Source organism: Branchiostoma floridae, unplaced genomic scaffold, assembly GCF_000003815.2.
Source record: "Branchiostoma floridae strain S238N-H82 unplaced genomic scaffold, Bfl_VNyyK Sc7u5tJ_818, whole genome shotgun sequence".
NCBI lineage: Eukaryota > Metazoa > Chordata > Leptocardii > Amphioxiformes > Branchiostomatidae > Branchiostoma > Branchiostoma floridae.
The window spans coordinates 52668-72125 of NW_023365936.1; the positions used below are offsets into that span (position 1 = coordinate 52668).

Here is a 19458-nt window from a genome sequence, read left to right on the forward strand (position 1 = left end):
GTCCTTCTGTAGGCCCCGAGTCGCTGTGTTGTTTCCGACTGGCTGCCAAGAACATAAAACCACTGCATAAGTATTTCCCCTCGACCCTAATTACGTTATTAGACAATGGACAGATAGAGAACATTTGTTATTGAGTATGTCCTAGCAAGTTGTCTGCCAAATCGTAATGCGGCTTTGACAACCTCTAGTGGGCGGGCGTCTCTTCATGGTGCCGACCCCACAAAATCGCTTTCTTTTGATCCCAATAACAATTTCATACATGTTGTCAGTATAGCGACTTCACAAAGGCCGTTATCGGCTTATTTGTACCGTGTCTGACGATTTTTAACACGCATTTTCAGTCAATTTGCCGACGATGTTTGACAAATTTTCGTGCAATTATCCGGCGTTGGTGATTTTTTGTCGTGCAGATAAGCGAAGTCACTAACAATGGAGTGAATGGGAGACGGTTTGGGATTTGGGGATTCCGTGCAATTAAGTGTGCGTTTATCCGAGGTGCAATTAACTGGCTTCCACTGTACAAGAGATTACATATGGAATGAATGAAGACCTTTATTGTACGTTTTTGCTTTCTAACAAGCTAAGTACAGGTCAAGGTGAGTAGTATACATCTCCTATATAGCTAGTGAAGTACAATCTGTGTAGGGTGTGATACATGACTGAGACTACAAAGTCTAAAGTATACTAGTATGCACAGGTTCAACTTCTTCTCGCTTCTTAAAACAGTTGGAAATGTAGCTGCAGGTGGAGTTTAGACTGTTTAGTATACATGGTTTCTCTAATTGTATGAGGAATGTAAATTTTTCAGTGTTATTTAAATATAGAAAGCATGGAAACTTATCTTGTACATAATTGAAGAACATATTTCTCTCATTGTTGTATAACGCACAGTAAACAATAAAATGGCACTCGTCTTCTATCTTGTTTAAACTACAATATTGGCAAATCATTTGCTGGAGAGGAATGCGGTTGTTTGTACCTTTTTCAACATGCAGTTTGTGTGAACTAACACGGAGGTTTGTGATGGCCGTTCTATGTCTTTTGAGTAATCCATATGTGCGTAATTTGTTGTTATTACGCATTTCTGTTGTGAAAGATTGGAAGTACATGTCTTGAAGAGTAGCTCTTGTCCCAGATCAAAGAAATGTCCTTTATCTTTAATTTTCGTCCACTTTGAAGAACTAGGTTGGTCTAACTACACTCAGTCTGGCTCTTGTTCTTCTCACTGAATGCACCATGCACTGTGTTGATCTCTCATGATTTTAATTTGTGTAATAGCTGCATGGTTGGTAACCTGTTGGCGGGGTCTCTGGCATGACAGTGAGGTTAGTGCGCATTCACACTTGGGCCAAAACAAGTCCATTCCGTGGAACGCGTTTCACAATAGCAAGACTTTTCCTCACCTCACTGCCCACGGTGTCAGGTTAACATAGTTCTCTTGTACTATCAACGCGAAACCTAGCCGTGCATGGTTAGCCAGTACTAGTTTAAACAGTACATAACAATCCTTTGTTCATACCAAATCTGACGATGAAGGTGTTTCAAGTGAAAGAAACGCGGGTAAACATGTCATTGTGTTGTTGGTCTAACCCGCCCACGCATTCTGGGTGTCTGGGTCATGGCGTGTTGTGCAACCTAAATTTAGACGTTTCTCGCCTTCGTTACTCTTGTTACGTTCTCTGCTCTGTTTACTGATTAACGCCATCCTTCGTAAATGGGAAAATGGCCTTTTCACGTAGGCAGCGAGCCACAATTTTTTAAGACTATGTCTTTTAGTCTTACCTGTACATGATAGTGATATGCCAAGCTACGCTCCTTTTTACTGCTATTGTTAGATGCCTTCGCAAGTCTTTCAGAATATGGCCTTGCTTTAATAGAAACACACTAAAAACACCTATCGGAAATACAAGTAACGTAGATACCGTCGCATTCTACGTTGAAGTATTATAATATAATGGTATTGTAACACTGTGGTGAGAGGAATGCAAGTAACCGACGACGACTGTTTTAGCTGACAGGGTCTGCATTCGGCATTGAGAGTCCGTCCAGTGACCTTACAAGTTAAGCTTGCCTAGCCCAGTAAACAGGTCAGAACAACAATTGCATTGTTTGACCGGATGGATTGTAACAGAACAGTGACTTACCGCTTATGGAGCACAAGCTTAGATTTGTCGAGGAGTAGCTGAGGATGAACATGCAAACAGAGTTATATTATTTCTATCCCCACACACATTGGATGGCGTGTATAGGAATGGTCCCTAACTGGATGAACGAGGGGAAATATGTTTCACTGGCAGCTTGATGGCACACATATCCGAGGGCCAACTAGTCTAAATGTGAAAAGAACAGTGACTTACCGCTTATGCAGCACAATCTTAGATTTGTCGAAGAGTAGCTCACTCAGAGTTGTGGCCCCCACACGTTGGCATGTAACGTTATATGAGTAAGGACAGGAGTGGTCCCAAACTGGATGAACGAGGTGAAGTCTGTTTCACTGGCAGCTTGATTGCACACACACCCGCGGCCAATCACCACACCTGGTCTAAATGTGAGCATTCAGTTTTGACTAATAGGGTTCTGTGGTTCCTGTTTGGACCTTTGGAACGTTATACTATCCCGAGATGCTTTGCAGGGGGAAGGGTCTAGGTATAGAACACACCATGACATGTGTCCTCACTCGGGTTTCGACGCCCGACCAGAACGGAGTGATGTCTTCCCCTCCCGTTCTGCGCGCGGACGCCACCCTGGTGAACCGTAGCATCCTCCCGCTTTTGCGGGAGTTGCGAAAGCCCGACGGTCCGCCTGAGGAGGACCAACTAGCACGGTTTGAGGCCGAGACACCTCTCTCGGCATACAATGCTGGGGAGATTGCGGCACGGATTGGGGCACTGACTGGGGAGCCCCCGGAGGATCTGATGGAGATGGCCGGCATGGACCCCAAGGCCGAGGCCTCCATGAGGAAGCTGGCACACTGCGCCATCCTGGCCGCCAATAACATCACGGCGGCCCAACCCATCAAGCAGGACAAGGCCAGCAGGGACGCCGCTCAGGCCGCCGTCGGTCTGGTCGAGGATGACCCGTCGACCTCCGAGGATGGCCCGTCGACCTCCGGCCTTGGTAGGAAAGACGGGAAGAGGCCAGCGACAGCCCCGCCGAAAGCCGCCCCTGGACGACAGGGGAAGAAGTCAAAGAGGGACCCGGCCAGCAGCTCTGAGTCGGACTCTGACGACGATGACATGGAGGTTGGTTCTGATACTTGTCCTACACATTGTGCATGGTCGTTTGTTTGGAGGGATTCCCCCAATGGCGTAGGCCTAGGCGATCCTCCTATTTTCTTCAGGAGGGGTGGTAGTCCGCAGACCTCACGATATTTGATCACGATTCTGACGGAGTTTGACGGTACAATTGTGTGTTAAAATATTGTGTGACGACCCGGCCGAGGCCTGGATTTTGTGTGATATGCATATGGACATCCATGGTGATGGCTCTGTGTATGGGGCTTGAGACGGGAGGAAAATCTGTTCCCCCGCAAGCCGAGAATGAGTTATCCTTACGAGTGCGTGAGGCTAGGGCCTGCCATCGCGTAATACATGAGTTACGGAGCTTGAGACGGGAGGAAAATCTGTTCCCCCGCAAGCCGAGAATGAGTTATATTTGCGAGTTGCGTGAGGCTTGGGCCTGCACTCGTGTAATGCATGAGTTTACGGAGCTTGAGACGGGAGGCAAGTTGGTTCCCCCGCAAGCCGAGAATGAGTTATATTTGCGAGTTGCGTGAGGCTAGGGCCTGCACTCGTGTAATGCATGAGTTTACGGAGCTTGAGACGGGAGGGAAGTTTGGTCCCCCCGCAAGCCGAGAATGAGTTATATTTGCGAGTTGCGTGAGGCTAGGGCCTGCACTCGTGTAATGTTTGAGTTTTACGAAGCTTGAGAAGGGAGGGAAGTTTGTTCCCCCGCAAGCGGATATGTTGTATGCCCTACGAATCTTTTGTGTGGTGACACGCGACGAGAGTTCTTACCAAAGGGTGCCGCAGTACACCAAGTTTAGCTGCAGGTAGAAGTTTCGATTGTGCTGTGGGTCGAGGTGGGCTCCCGACCGAACGAGTCGGGACCCTCCCACCCATGATGACGTCTCCGTTTTTCCATACCCCTAGTTTCCCCTCGCCTCTCGCTGATTATGCCGCTTTCTGAGTATGGTCAGTGATGGGCACTGAGCTTGTCTTGGACCCGACTTTGAGTGGGTCTTGCATGCTATCCCCAATGTCAGTAAATACGAGTTTGGCGGTACTTTGGAGAAGACGAAAAGTAATAATGCGTACCAGACGCTAGCACTCTCCCCGCACGATTGATGACTGTAGGAACGGTGTGACAGCAGCTCGCTATGGTAGAGAAGAGATAAAATCTAGTCGATCAGCCATTTGAGTGGGAACAGGCCCCAGGCTCAGTAGATAACAATGGAGGACAGTATGTTCCCCACGAAGTCGCCGGATGACACTTAATTGACACCATGTGACCACCGACCACACAGTGGTGGAGAGGTTAATGCGTGTAACGTGAGTGGCTAAACCTCTAAGATTGGACGTGTTTTGGGTTTTTGTAGGATGATGAGGTGGAGTGCCAGTTGCGGCGGGTGAAGCGGGTCTGTCAGGACCCGTTTATACATCTATATCCGGCCAGACTACAGAATGCCGTGAGGAGGCTGGTGAGGGCGGCCAAGGAGGCTGGCCACAAGAGGCTGAGTCGGTTTAAGGTGGTGCAGGGTTTCCTTGCGGGCACAGCCGCCAGCCCGACAATAGGAAAACACGTCGGGAAAATGCTCATGACGAAGGAGGAGCTCCGTTTCTCGGCGTCACAGGTGTATTTGTCTCTTTGTACAGCCACTACCAGCGGTGCCTCGTTTGTGGAAGCCCGCTGTTGCCTGCCCGGAGTGCCATCACCCTAACGACCAGGATTTCAGGCATTGTCAAATGTGTAACTACGTACGTCGGCCGTGCCCGCCCCCTCGGAAGTGCGTTGAAATAGACAAGGCAGCGATAGATAATCGACTGGATGAGATTAACAGGATGGCGAAAAGCACGGATTACGGGAAGAAAAAGACTGCCTTGGAGAACGAGCTCGTGGATTTCTTAGGCAACTCGGCACCGCCGAAAGATCTAGTGACGGCGTCTCCAAAAGATGTCTGCGCTTTCCTGGTGTGGAAAGATAAGGGGGGAAAGACCGTCGTACACAAGGTGAACTGTAAATATTTTGGGGAAAAACGAAAAACTGGGTGCGGCTGCCCAAAACGGCTGGCAGCAGGGACGGTTGACTCCATTATTGGTCAATTGAGAGCAATCTTTACCATATCTGGGCGGGGAAGAGACTGGACTGAGGCGGTTTGTGCAGGGAACCCCGCAGCGGCCCCCGTCGTGCGCCAATACCTAAAAGTGACGAAGGTGGAGCAGGCTAATGCCATGATACAACCAAAACAGGCGCAGCCCGTCTTTTTCGATAAACTCACGGCGGTCTGCACTCACATCACAAAAAAGATGAAAGAAAAAGAGGTGAGGCACACAACATTATTTGCTTTGGCCCGAGACCAGCTGCAGGCCTTCCTGAAGATCATGTTTTTCGCCGCAGATAGGGCGTCAGATTTAGCGCGTTGCAAATCAGAAGAGTTGGCGTGGTTGCCAAATGAGGAGGGCATTCTGTTCAACCACACGTTTGGAAAAACACTTAGAGATGGGACAGTAAACGCATTTCCGATCCTGGCAGGGAAAAACAAGTCAATGTGTCCGATACAAGGCCTCCGATTGTACATACGGGTAGCGCAGTCACTGAAGATTTGCCTCGATAAGGGGTATCTGTTTAGAGCGATCAACAAAGCACAGGAGGTAACCAACGATCCATTCACTTACGATGCGGCGCAGTACCGGTTCAAATCAGTTATTTTGCCACTGTTCGGGCCTTTGGCCTTGGCCTCGATATATTGCCCATACCTCAACCCGAACAGAGGCAAAGTAACTTGGGATTGAGTACTGATGTAGATAACGTGGCCCAATCACCACACCTAATGGACACGAGGCACGCGCTATGGAGCCGAGACCCAACAATAATTCGTGCCCGTAGCCGGGCTCTATGCTAAATGCTGATTTCAACAGCCTGTTTTATCTTAGCACTCGGTATACCGATAATAAAAGTTACTTCAACACCCTCCACCATTGAATCATTACTATTTAGATAAGAGAAGACATGGTCTATATAGTTTCTCTAAAGCAGTCTACACAAGACATTGAGGAGACCAAACTAGCTAAATGTGTGCAAGTATTCTCTATCCTAATGATAACAATTGCCTTCCGTACAATGATAAGTAATACTTGCGATTTTCTACCAAACATTTATGATAAAACTGTTGGCGTTGAATATTGCTAGTTTTTCATTCATAACCAGGAAATATAACAAACAAATAAACAATATTTCAGCAAGAACAGCAGCGTTTATTGTGAAGTGACAACAAGACATTAAATAATAATAAAAGGAACCTATAGACTAGAAAAAGGCCCACCAAAATGTGCAAAGAACCGTGAAGCATACAAAACAATAACAGTTTGGGGTTAAAAGTTAGCTTTAGCGTTCAACGTGAAAACAGAAATCATTCTGAATCGTTGGACTGACAAAAACTGGAAATTTGTGTTGGAAACTACAGCTCATCATAGGTTCAGTCAGAGCAACTTTGGTAGTACATTTAGCTGTTAGCAGGACATGGTAAGTTGGTAACCCTTAACATTGCCCACCCCAAAATATGAAAAACGCACTTCTAAGATAGTTGCATTATATATGAGAGTGCTATCTACACACACTACAGGGATATTCGTTTCTTGCGAGCATCTACTGTACAAGTTATAGATTTTACTACAGAATATACAGAACAACACACGTCGGGTACGTCGAGACTTAAATCGTTATCCGTGCCAGGTCGTAAAGTAATGCACCTTTCATATTCTCACCTCTGTAGACTACTCTTGACAGGTTGAGCTAATTTTCCTCTTTGGAGTATCTGCATGATTTTGCTTCATCCATTTGGTTTAAGAAAAAATGAATAATTTTAGAATTTCAGAATTTTAATATGACAATTTTACAGTTTCCAGTGAAATTGTAGATATCTTCCGTCTGATCCTTGTAATTAGTTGCGATCAGAACTAGGTCTATGTATTAAACCCATGTATATGTAAGTGGTACATGATTCTGGACATGGAGATGTTTGTAATACTGAGGTGAAAACATTAAGATTTCAGGCCATTTCTATATAGATAAAAATACACGGTCAATATAAGCTACTGACATACATATAGATTGGCCCAGAATCTTCAGGTGCTATTTGGTGCTTTGATTCAGTTTAATTTAGGTCAGACGTGTCCACGATGATTTTTAAGAAAATCTCATCATCGCGTACGTAGGCATGGCGTGTACTCTCCAACTGACTGAGTGGCATGAACAGCGGACATCCACTGGCGATGTTCATATCACTTGTGGGGCGTTTGAAGGAAGAAGATGTTGGGTCGGGCCGGAACGCGTCGATCACGTGCTCACGGTTGTTCTGGTCAAGCAACATGAAGGTCACCCTCTGGCGGAATGGCCAGCGCAGCAGCCCGTCAAAGTGCCCCCTCATCAGGACGAAGAACAGAGAGATGTGGCTCCCCTTCCCCATGCCATCACCGTTCAGGTAGATCCGGGCGCACATCTTGTATCCTGTACGGCTGGTGTAGAAGCAGGGGGAGTAGATGGAGGTTGTCTTACCAGTGATGGCGTCGTGACGTTTTCTTGTGAAGTCTTGGATCTTCCACAGCAAGGTGGCATCGTAGGATGTCATCTCCAGGGATGTGATACGGAGATCCTGCTCGGCAAGGGCCACGTCTTTGAGGGCGATGATTCGCTCTTGAGACTTCATCTTACGCTCAATGGACTCGATGATCTCTCGGTCCTGGCGTCGCTGTCGCTCGTATGCCTCGATGGTGGCCGAACACTTCTCAATCTCACGATTGAGGACAGCAACTATATCCTCAAAAGTGGCGACCCTAGCCTCCATGGCTTCATGCTTATGCTCAATTTCTTCCATCATACTAGCAATCTGCTCCATTCTGTTCTCAAGCATCTTTACAAGCTCTGAATCAGGCTCTGCCCCACCCCTCAGCTTCGATACTGCGGCTACCACGACGTTAAACATATCAGTCAAACTTTTAATGTGCACATCTTGCTGTTGCCCACCCTGCAGCCTACCGCCTGGTGTCTTCATCAGCGCTGATGGCTGTGATGAAGCTCCCTGTTGAAGTGGCCCCATGACTTGACCACTGACAGTCGTAGGAAAGTCCACCACGCCGCAGTTGGCACCACCCTGAAATAGATAACCGCACTCAATCCAGTTAAGGTGTATTGCCTGTTGATCTCGTATGGTGCGCGAATTCATATTCACTTTCATGTGAACAATAGTGTGAATAGCTCATGATCAGACACAGATTCAGTTTTTATCAATAGCTAGTCACGTGCACAGCTGCCAATTTTTATGTGTTATCTAGTAGCAAGCCGCAATAATCCCAAACTCACAGGTCTCCTGATGTGCCTTAATTGTCATTAAGATGTATTCAAAAAACATTCATTGGAAAGCTTTATTTATATACTGTTGTGCTTAGCCCTAGGCATAGGGCATGGGAACTTTTCACATTGATAGGATATGCGAAAGTCAAGTAACCTGAAATTTGGTATGTTGTCCATAGGGCACACATGTATCATGTATCACGGGACCTCCTCACATTTTTATGCACACCTATTTTGGGATTTTGGGATTGGCTATTCCAAAGCCTACAATGTGGGTTCCTGCGTCATTATTCGTCATGTCAAGTTCCTTTTCTCGTTAACATCCCGTTTTTCCTGTTTCGAAAATAATATTTTGATTTTAGTGTCTTTATATTTACTTACATCATACTGATGTACTTGGCCTTGTATGAGACTGATGAGGGTGTGATACTTGTCCAGCACAAGGCTCAGGTGATCCGCCTGGTGCTTGGCGATGTGGTCATTCAGTTTCTCACGTTCCAGCTGTGATGATGATGAATACATTTGGTAATCAGCAAAGTATGCAACCAAAACCCACACTGACAGAATGGAAACAAAAAGCTACCATACCATGAGGAAAGTTTGTGATGTTATAGCTCATATCTGTGGCAGTTATAATATCTAACGAGCATTTTCGTACCCAATTGTGTTTTGACAACACATTCTGTACTTCAATACATTATGCATCGTAGTGACTTCAAGGCTTAATTTTCCAACATACCTTTGCAGGACATCCGACGATAGCAAATGGGCAGGCTACTTTCAGCCTTCTGCAATCTCCAATGTTTTCATCCTGATGTTGCTGCAACTGTACAAAGGGACATTTATTGAATGTACATGTTCAAATAACAAAGGAATAATCAATTACATGTAGTTAAGCTTGGGACTGTTTACAAATTGTGCAAACGCAAAAGGAGCAAGCAGGAGAGAGCTGGAACATAATTGCTGAATACCATTTCTGACTATGAGTATGAAGATGTATGTATGTATGTATGCATGCATATATGTATGTATGTATTTCTGACTTCTGAAAAAGAGCTTTCGAATGCTCAGAAATACACATGTAGAGTTGAATCAGTACACTGACTTGACAAAAGGGAGTGTTGCTCATGGCATACTAACGTTTAATAGCTCAAAACTGATACAGAACTAATGGCTAAATGCCTAATATCTCACTGTAGCCTTTCTGTCAGGCAATTTTCAATCGTCATCATTGAAGTTTTGCTGGAGAAGTATAGCCAGAAGTTATTTGGCAGATAGACAGCATTTCGTAGATGTTACTAAAACTGGATTGACCTAACCCACATACCTGAGCCCTTGGTATCTTCTTCTTCCCACAGAAGTCACAGTTCACGGGGACTTGAGGGCAGATGAAAAGATGGTCCTGGGTAAGGTACAAAACAAGGTATTTCCTTGTATACCAAAGTATACCAAGAAAATTATGTATCTTTTGCCATTCGTTAGAATATCTAACGTTCAAACTCAAAGGAAATTTCATCTAACATCAGAAGTAACAAAGCAAGTGGTAAAATATTACCTTTTCATCCTTCAGCAGTATTTCCTGTGCACAGTACTTGCACTTGACTTGTCTGACGGCACACTCCTTCTCCAGATGTGCAGCAAGATCCATTCTCATCACCTGTTTGCCACATCCCTGCTTCGGACATAAAATCAGGCCAAACTCACAGTTCTCCTGATGTTCCTGAATATATAGAATTATTCTTTATGAGACATATATGTTGCTGTCTTAATGGTATGATATAATAACATTGTATTTCAACCCTCTCCTTAAGTATAGGTTGCTAACTACAAAGTGGAATCTGTGTCATCACTGGCAGGTACCAAAATTTAAAGAGAGGAAAATGTACGAAGAGCAAGGCATCAACATCTGCTTAGCCATTTCTGAGATCTGGACATGTTTGATGAGGCCTGCACAAAAATTATGTACTGTATGTCAGATTTTCAATTTGTCAGAAATACTTTCGTTGTTACTTTGATGAACAGTCTTGGCTTTCCACAGCGTGCCTTTCACTCTTCAGCACATCTTCTATGCAGTGTTATCTGCTGTTATGCTGTTCGCTGTATCTTTCTGATATTCTCTGCATCTTCTCTGCTATTCTGTTGTTACCCAAAACAATTTACTTACATCATACTGGTGTGCTTTCCCCTTCCATTCACAGGCGTCTGCATTCCCACACTTGACAGGGAGTTCACCAATGTCCCGTTTGATAGCTCTGTCTGGAAAAGCCTAGATGCACACACACATGCAAATGTAAGGATATAAAATAGATCACAAAAATATACAGTCATTGTGCACATAGATAATCAAGCTTCCGCAAACGGTACAAAAACTATGTTGCAAGTTGGATAGCCACATGTCGATTTGGTCTACTCTCCGACTCATATAATGGCACACTTAAAGTTAATGGAAATTGCACTTCCTGTGTGAAATAAGTATCATATCAAGGCGAATATCTTTTTGACCTTGACCTCAAACACACAAAATGATCACAGGAAGTATCACAGTATAGTGTCACCAGTCCCACAAAAGCTGCACGAAATGCCTTTAAGTACGTAGGAATAAAGATTGTCTCCCTACCTGATCACGCTTGAGCAGAGAGTCCTCTGACTGTGTATCCTGTGGGCACTGCTTACACATCTGGATACCTGGCAGCCTAAAGAAAAGATTGAGACACCATACATGTACTATATATGCCCTTGGCATTACGTGTACTACATAGTCTGTATGAAAACAGCCTCTTCTGCATAAGACACCATCTCTGGGTAAGCAGTGGAAGCAGATTCCCTATGATATGATTCTACACGCAGCTTCTCTTGTCTCGAAGGAGGTCGTGGATCCATGCCGACGAATTACAGACAGTGCTACATATGCATGTTTACCAATATGACAGTGCAGGTCATCATTATCTTCATCATCAGATTTTGTTGAGGAAACTAAAACAAAAATCATCACTCTTTGTACATTCATGTGTTCCACCTCAAACCCATTGTACGTAGCCTTAATTTAAAGCATCATGTCAATGTGGAAGGAAACTGACATCAATGTTTGTAAGTTTCAACATACCTGAAGATCTCATCCAGGCATGACTTGCAGTATCTGTGCCCACAGTATGTCTGGAAGGGTTCCCGCAACACCAGGCGGCATGCTGAGCACAGATACTTTTCTTCAACCCTGACTTCAAATATCTCCAGTTGATAGCCAGGCATGTTGGAGGCCTGTAACAAGAGTGAATGGTTTCCATGATATCTATTTACATCAGTATAAAAAGGTAGAACACAGGTATGAGATATGAACATGATTTAGAGATTCATTTTTAGAGAGATTCATTTTTCTTCAATGAAATTCGTTCAGCGCTCTGTCAAATCTCTGCGCCGCAGTGACGCCGCAAACGTACCACAGATTCAATGAAATTCTCCATTCACTTCATACGGACGTTATGACATCATAATCGAACAAAATGCTACAGCAGTAATTAAAGCGAGGAATGTACAAACCACTTTCTCGAGCTTGAGGAATTACCAAGACTAGCGAATGTGTGCTTTTTGTAGTATGGCTGAAAATAGTAACTGAACACAACCTTGCCACTACCGGGTGTTAAAGCAAAATGAATACTGGGTTAAGGTTCAGGGTGTAAATGTGCTTGTTGATCTTTATCATGTTTAGATTAGTTTTACTAATCACATCATTAGTATATTCAATGCATAATTCATGCCATGGATTTTCTCGCGTACTATGTTCTCTCTATTACGTATAGAACACTTCCTGAAAGGGTCAGAGGTTAGGAGAACCATTCAGCCATGTATGACCTTGTGGGTTGCTAAGATACCAGTCTCAACCAATCACAGCTCTGCTGATGTCATGATCTCAGGTAGCAAAACAGTTACGCTGGGCGCGTTACTGACTCAGGTATAAATTGGGCGACAACAACAGCTGCTGGTAGAATAAGGTACAATTTACGGTTATATCTTGTACGTTTTGCCTTGTCCTATATGTGTGACTAAGTTGGTAAACACCTGTTGCTATTGGTAACTTACAAGCTCATGATCATTTCAACTTCTTGAGAACGATATGCGCTTAATTCGACAGAAACGGATTTAACGTTTCACCGCGTCAATAATGGCGTACCTAGAACTGGTTCGAATCATACGCCGCCTCAACGGTTGAAATTGTCGCACGCGGAGTTCGTTTGAGAACTAAAGAACCGTAACCAGATGCATCCAATAAATCATCGTTTCTGGGCCAAGTATGTGTGTTTTGTTTTGTATGTGTTGATACTTTGTCATGTTATCATGTCATGGTAGACTTGCTATGACGATTACCCTATAGTAACATCCACTTAAGGTACTATCTCCATCAAGCACCACGCATTAGTCTCTGCATGGGGCTAACTACTCAATTAATGGATTAAGAACCTTATTTGCAAATTCATGCCCTTAGGCTAATTGCAAGGGTACAATTGAAAACCGCGAAGAAGGTGTCTATTCCATATATCTGTCTAATGTCTCTACACTTTTTCTCATATTGTTGGGGATTGACGAATGAAAAGCCCCACGTCTTTAGTGATCAATGGATTCTGTGATTTTAGTAGAAATGTGGTTTTGTGGACGTCCTATTGCTATTGAAAGCTCGGGCATATTACTTTCAATCTCATAATGAGAGTAGTTAAAATGTATATCTTTCACTACAGCTGTTGCACAATATATTCGCAGTCTCTCCTGAACTGGCAGTTTTGTTTTTTTCATAACGTCCCTTTTCTATCGCTAATTTATGAGTACAGAGGCTTATCTTACGAACAATGGACCACTTGTCAAAATTATTCTGGTATAAATACCTTTCCGTTGTGTATTCGGTTTTAACATATTTGTAGAATCTTAGTTTATCGTTGTCTTTAGGAATTTGCTGGAGAAATGTTTCTATATACGAATGACAGCCTTTTGTTTAACAATGTATAAAATAATTATTGTTCACCCAAGATTTGTTTTTTTTTAAGGCAGAATTTGCTTTTTTATCATAGGCAGTTTTCATCAAATATTCTTTTACAGTTTCTGACGACTGTTAGGTTAATTAATTTTGTTGGCTATGTCTGTAGGGTAGTTTCCAACAAGTTCTGATCTACATGCAAAGTGACATGAATTCCAGTGCACGCCAAGGATTTGAATTTTTTTACAAAAGTGACTTTGAATAATTTCAACCGGGCAATTGGCTTTGTAACAGTCTTCGGTCCAAATCCCACGGCCACATACATGTACATGATGGACTTATGCATGCATTGAATAGCTTAAGAGGGTCTTGGGCCATGGGGGCAATGTTGAACGAGTATGGTTTGAGGCTGAATACAGTACGCGTGCAGTTTTGCGTGCTTTCAGGGGCAGTTTCTTTTGGCTAGGGAATACGTACCTGATGAGGACAACGTTAGGCATTATAGGTTAATAGCTTACGATTTCGATGTTATCCGTGCCACGTAAAACGAAAAAAAAAATAAGATATTTCATCTGGCCCGACTTATCTCTTAGCGCTACCTTGAGGGGGGGTGGGGCGTAAGAGTCCCAGCGGTGAAAGATTGCGCAAAAGAATCAACACGCAATCTGATATGTATTCTTTTCAACTGTTCACAATAACGTTGTAGCGTGGCAAACAATGTGACTGGCAGCGTTGCCGCGCTGTATGAATGTATCATGTGACTATTGCCTATTGTGTTCAGGAGGGCCTTTCGCGCCAAAATGTGTAGTGGCGGGAACATGTGCGGCGCCGCGCCCCACCGTTCGGAAGGCAATGGGGTTTAACCGCCTTGAAGAACGGTTAATAAACCACTCAGTCTGCGTTGAATATTGGTTGAAATGGCTCTAGCAGAATTCTAGCAGTAGACAGTAATGGTGATGTCGATCAAGATTACCAAAGGCCTAAAAATTCACGACCAAACTAGAGTTACGACCAGACTGTCTTGGCCCCATTAGGGCCCCTTGGCGGTTAATTCCGCGCCCCTCATCGCAGTAGTCAAGTCATTGCCAGAGCCCTATATTCCCCATACCAGTCCCCCTTTTTTGTAAATCATTCGACACATAGCCTGTACATTTTATAAAATGTCTATGTACCATTCACAAACAATATTGGTACATTTATACCCTCTCGAGAACTAACCTTTCCAGCGTTGGCCAACAGTTGTTTCAGTGGGCGCGTGGCGTGGCCCCTCTTTAGGCGGGAAAGCGTGGCACATGCGCAGTAGTCGTTAGTCGTACGTCATTTTTGTTCTACTGATGCCTATTAATAGCACAATCGTGGTGGAAAATTCCGGTTAGAATCGGTAGTGGTAGTGCACGGTAGCCGTTTCCGACACCGTTTTGCCAAAGAGGAAGCTACGGTGAATGGGCGACTGGGATGATCAATGCAGCGAAGTCACCCATTTGTGTACAAAAGAGTGGTTCATTTCCGTATATTGTTTGAAAGGGCTTTCATTGATTTATCATATTATATTGATGAAGCCATTTCTGGTATTCTGATGTCTGTCTTGTACAGAGGTCAAATTATCATTAAACAGCAACTTTGATCTATGAGAACGATGGTCACTTTTTAATATACTTACTTAATTGAATATAATAATTCATGTAGGTATCCACTCATAGGTAAGGATATCCAATCCTCAACTTTCATCTCAGAGTACGTCAAAATGCCAGTCATCAATTTCTACTGTTTGAGTGACTGATGTTGCTAACTCCATTCACTAAAACGTTTAAATCCAGGGAGGTAGGATGCCAACATGGTGCACTGAGATAGGTTGTACTTAACATACGGCTGTATCTTTTTCATTCTTTTCAAATAGTTTGTATCCACCGCCATTGTTGGTAAGGCACAATTTGAAAAACGAACTTCCCATAAAAAAAGCAAAATATTTTTCTCCGGGTGATGTATGATCACTATTACTATTACTACTGTACATGTGTTGATTTATAATACAATTCCAGATCACTTGCTGATGACGAATTTCAACTTTTGTATCATGATTCAGAACAGACTGTGTACATAATAGCTAGCCTGAGTACCATCCGACTTCTACCGGGGCTCCTTGCACTTGCCGCCATAATTTTATAGGGCAGCGAGTACAAGGAGCCCCGGTAGACATCGGATGGTACCTAGGCTATGTAATAGCCGGTGTGTCAAGAGTTAAGGCCCCCTCTCACTTGACGTGCGGCACGCTTGCGGCATTGCTGCGTTCGTTCACTGCGGCACTGTTGTGTTAATTTCGCCGATTTTGTCTTGCACTCACACTGACGTGCGGCACTGTTGCGTTTCTAGACTAAATGAACATGTTATTGACAATTGCAGCGTTGTCAATTTATGAAAAATCACCGTAAAATGATGAGAATGCCTCAAAATGAGATTTATAATGAAAAGATTTCCCTTATGATAATGAATTATATGGTACATATACTATAAATAACCTTGAAAGACTTTTACAGTAAAGGAAATGACCCAAATGAACGGACACGAACTATATACCAGATTTCACTCGATGTGTACGTTTTGCACCATGTAACGTTATGTGTAATTATGTATGTTTATATGTTTATTCACCAATGTTGCAAATTTCTAAAATGAAAATGTTTGATATTTCATACTTTTTTTGTATGACGCTGAGTATTTTCATTGTCGGCGGATGGCTTGCCAGCCTATCATATTTGTAAAAAGTGAGAAAAATATGGCCCATGGGTCTGAAAGACTGCAATTTTGTATTTTATCGGTGGCAGGCTACCAGCAATGATTAGCTTGTAACGTTATAACGCAAACGCAAACTCGTTATCATCCAACATAAATAATTTCTTTTTGAACGTTGTACGATAACCTTTATCTCTACATCCGTAGGTTAATCGTTAAACCAGTTACTTATTTTTTGTTTTCAAGTATAAAATACTGACCTACTTTCCATTAAATAAATCAAAAGATGTATTTTTAAGTTCAATCTGAATACGGATACAAGGTAAGTTTTCTGGAATTCGCAGTGTTTTAACTGGATCGAAAACCGCTGTAAAATTATTAGAAATGCATCTAAAATAGTTTTTCGGTGATAAAATGATGTTTACTTTTGATTCTTGGTGTAAAATAGGCAAATTATATCCTTGATACTGTTTGGGGCATGGTGGCGGCATTGTTGGGGCACCGTTGCGGCACCGTTGCGGCACTGTTGCGGCACTGTTGCGGCATCTTGCCACTTGCGTTATTTTTAAACTTTTTAAAAAACGTCGCGCTTGCTTGCGGCACTTCTAGGTTTGCTTGCGGCACCTCTAGGTTTGCTTGCGGCACCTCTAGGTTTGCTTGCGGCACCTCTGCGTTTTCGAACGCAGCAATGCCGCAAGCGTGCCGCACGTCAAGTGAGAGGGGGCCTTTACCTATTCTTCCTGCGCAGTGACTGGCTCATCCATATGAAGCTATGGGGTAGTGCCTGGAGTCGCGCGGCGAAATGATTCGAATCCATTTCCTCTGTTAAAACGGATGTTGGGTGGGAGGGGAGGGAGGATTGAAATTGTTCGACCCTCGTCTAGACAAATTTGACAAGTTTTATTACAGATGCACGGCTTAGCAGCAGTACTACGCTGAATTGCGCCGCCATTCACATTTCTATACATTAAAACCAGCCTTAATAAAATCCGTTCGTTATCTTACAAACTTAACGCAAATACATTTGCAAGCATTTCAGAATTGTACCAATTCCAAACATCACTCCTCTCGTGTCTCCCTCCCATCTCTTTCTCTACTCATAGTTTACCTTTCGCCGAGCTACCAGGCTATGCAGATGAGTCTGTCTAACTACGCAGTAATTAGTCAGCTTTTGTCTTATATAGATAGCTTCACATGGACGAGCCAATCACAGCGCAGGAAGAATAGTGCTTTACTCAGAGCCAAAATAGTTCTGGCTTGAGGTCAAAGTTCAATGTATTCCACTGTAATGTAACGAGGCTGGGTTTGGCATTGTTCTCGAAGACCCACGTGTGGTGTGCACTGCAGGTCGTTGTATAACTGTGAGGTAAGCATATTAGACTCATTTAGACTTAATGGAACATCAGTTGCTTTACTTTGGTTGATGGATATCATTAAGCTTATAAAAAGCCTATAATTGATCCACATGAAAATAATCTTGGTTTGTTACCCAAGCGTTCAGATATGTACCTCTAATTTGCACATTGCAACAGAGAGCTTCGTCTTGTGAAAACAGATCTGAAAGGACAATTTTCATTCCAAGCTTCAAATGTCCTTCTATAACTCGCGGCAATGTAAGGCTGCAATTGAGGGGAAATTGGTACTAGTACATATGTAACTTAAATCCCTTTGTCCTGGTGAACCTTTACAGTTGTAAACTGATACACTGACTTTTGTTGCTGCTCTTGTACCATTACATTTAGCTTGTTCAAAATTACCTCTAGTTACTGTAGGTAAAGGCAATGGAACTATATCATAACTTTATAATGTCAACATGTGTATGTTACTGTGTTGACTGCATGTATAAAATCGCCCATATTTTTTGCGTATTTTAGTAGTGGCATTCATTGTTTTTAAAGCATATTTGAAGAAAATGATGACAAACCATTGAAACATGACTAGAAGATACTGGAATTGGAAAATATATCTTGAAATAAATCTTGAATTATTCTATTTAAATGTACACATGAATACTTTGTGTATACATATGCACAGGTGTGCATAATAGAAAAATAGGCCTTATCGTGTAAACAACTAAATACTCAATGTTAACGTTGTCAACAATACGGCAGTCTTTGTTTCTATCGGCGCTGTTTTCCAAGTTCAAAGTTCATGGCAAACATACATGGCTTGTCTTTGTCCTCCCGATCAACCAGACTCACGTTACCTCAAAATAAGCCGCCCTTTTACCTGGATTGTTCAACCAATCACGTTTGGTTTCGGTGATATCATCGCGTCTCCCTGTAAGCACACTGGCACCTGAGCAGAGCAAACAGGGAAGTGGAGAAGGGATCGTATCTAGTACAGGAAGGCATTTCTACCGTTGAAATCAGGAGCATTTGGTAGTTTTTTGCGGTTACATCCACGCGTCATACGTTGAAGTTTCAACCATTTCTGCCCTGAGTCGTATTTCTACAAGATGCACGGAAGGACTGGTATGGGGAGTCTTGGTGTTCAAGATGGCGGGCACAAAAAGCGGAAATCGCCGAGCGCGGGCACGTAGTCATCATGGTTTTAGTACGAAAGTACGGTTCGCACGCGACAGCAGTATAGGACATGGCCACGACTGAAGTTCTCCATGGTAAACAGGCGTTCATGTGGAAGTACTAGCGGACTTCATTTGCTGGTATGATATTGTAATGTCGGGAATTACGACGATATTTTGACGATAACAGGAGAGGCTGAAGGTAGGTTTCGACCATGAATAAATTGTTGTTTGGTGATAGTGACATGTGTTGTTATTCTTGACATAGTCAAACGATTATATTTGTGAGGATAACTATTGTGTGTTTATGATACAAAATCAAGTGAAGAGTTCAAATTTTTGTCACACCTCCCATGGCCCACGATCACATAGCAAAGACTAGGAATTCGAAGGTAAGCAAGTGCCATCAATAATTGTAAAGTTTTTTTTTTTACGCACGTGCACGGCGACATAGGGTGGACGCACGGAAACTGTTATTCGGGCGGTAGAAATAATGGCCACGTACCACCTCGCAAGCGGGGACGGGCCGAAGCCAAGGCCCATAACTTCTGTCCTAGAAGTCACCATGAAACGCAATTCCACCACAGTTGGACATCTAACACGTATTTCTAGCGAAAGAGAACTTATATGCTGCATTATACATCGGGCAGCATGTCGTAATACCCCCCCCCCCCCT

The 19458-nt window shown here is 43.4% G+C and overlaps 2 protein-coding genes and 1 long non-coding RNA gene across 3 annotated transcripts in view; 1 reads left to right on the plus strand and 2 right to left on the minus strand.

Annotated features, from left to right (window-relative positions):
* The first annotated feature begins 2621 nt into the window (after window positions 1-2621).
* Window positions 2622-4939, plus strand: LOC118409020. The gene is made up of 2 exons (XM_035809888.1): window positions 2622-3242; window positions 4598-4939. Exons 1-2 carry the CDS (start codon window positions 2622-2624, stop codon window positions 4937-4939), a joined length of 963 nt encoding a protein of 320 aa, XP_035665781.1.
* A 2157-nt stretch (window positions 4940-7096) lies between these two features.
* On the minus strand, window positions 7097-10883 carry LOC118409016 (TNF receptor-associated factor 2-like). The gene is made up of 6 exons (XM_035809885.1): window positions 10733-10883; window positions 10124-10288; window positions 9896-9970; window positions 9308-9394; window positions 8950-9069; window positions 7097-8368 (listed from the first exon to the last, which is right to left on the minus strand). Exons 2-6 carry the CDS (start codon window positions 10220-10222, stop codon window positions 7373-7375), a joined length of 1377 nt encoding a protein of 458 aa, XP_035665778.1. The 5' UTR covers window positions 10223-10288; window positions 10733-10883; the 3' UTR covers window positions 7097-7372.
* Window positions 10884-11184: 301 nt separating this feature from the next.
* Window positions 11185-19458, minus strand: part of LOC118409018 — a 15232-nt gene continuing 6958 nt past the window's right edge. Inside the window, exons 2-3 of the long non-coding RNA XR_004830392.1 lie at window positions 11672-11823; window positions 11185-11261 (exon numbers count right to left, since the gene is read on the minus strand). This is a non-coding gene — a long non-coding RNA (uncharacterized LOC118409018). The remainder of the gene's footprint in view (window positions 11262-11671; window positions 11824-19458) is intronic.

Coding starts and splice junctions, on each gene's coding strand:
- LOC118409016 (XM_035809885.1), bottom strand. CDS start 10,222: ATGAGAATGGATCTTGCTGCACATCTGGAGAAGGAGTGTGCCGTCAGA. Junction 9,395..9,895: donor AGAAGATACCAAGGGCTCAG/GTATGTGGGTTA, acceptor CCCTTTGTACAG/TTGCAGCAACATCAGGATGA. Junction 9,070..9,307: donor TCGTCGGATGTCCTGCAAAG/GTATGTTGGAAA, acceptor TCATCATCACAG/CTGGAACGTGAGAAACTGAA.
- LOC118409020 (XM_035809888.1), top strand. CDS start 2,622: ATGCTTTGCAGGGGGAAGGGTCTAGGTATAGAACACACCATGACATGT. Junction 3,243..4,597: donor CTGACGACGATGACATGGAG/GTTGGTTCTGAT, acceptor GGGTTTTTGTAG/GATGATGAGGTGGAGTGCCA.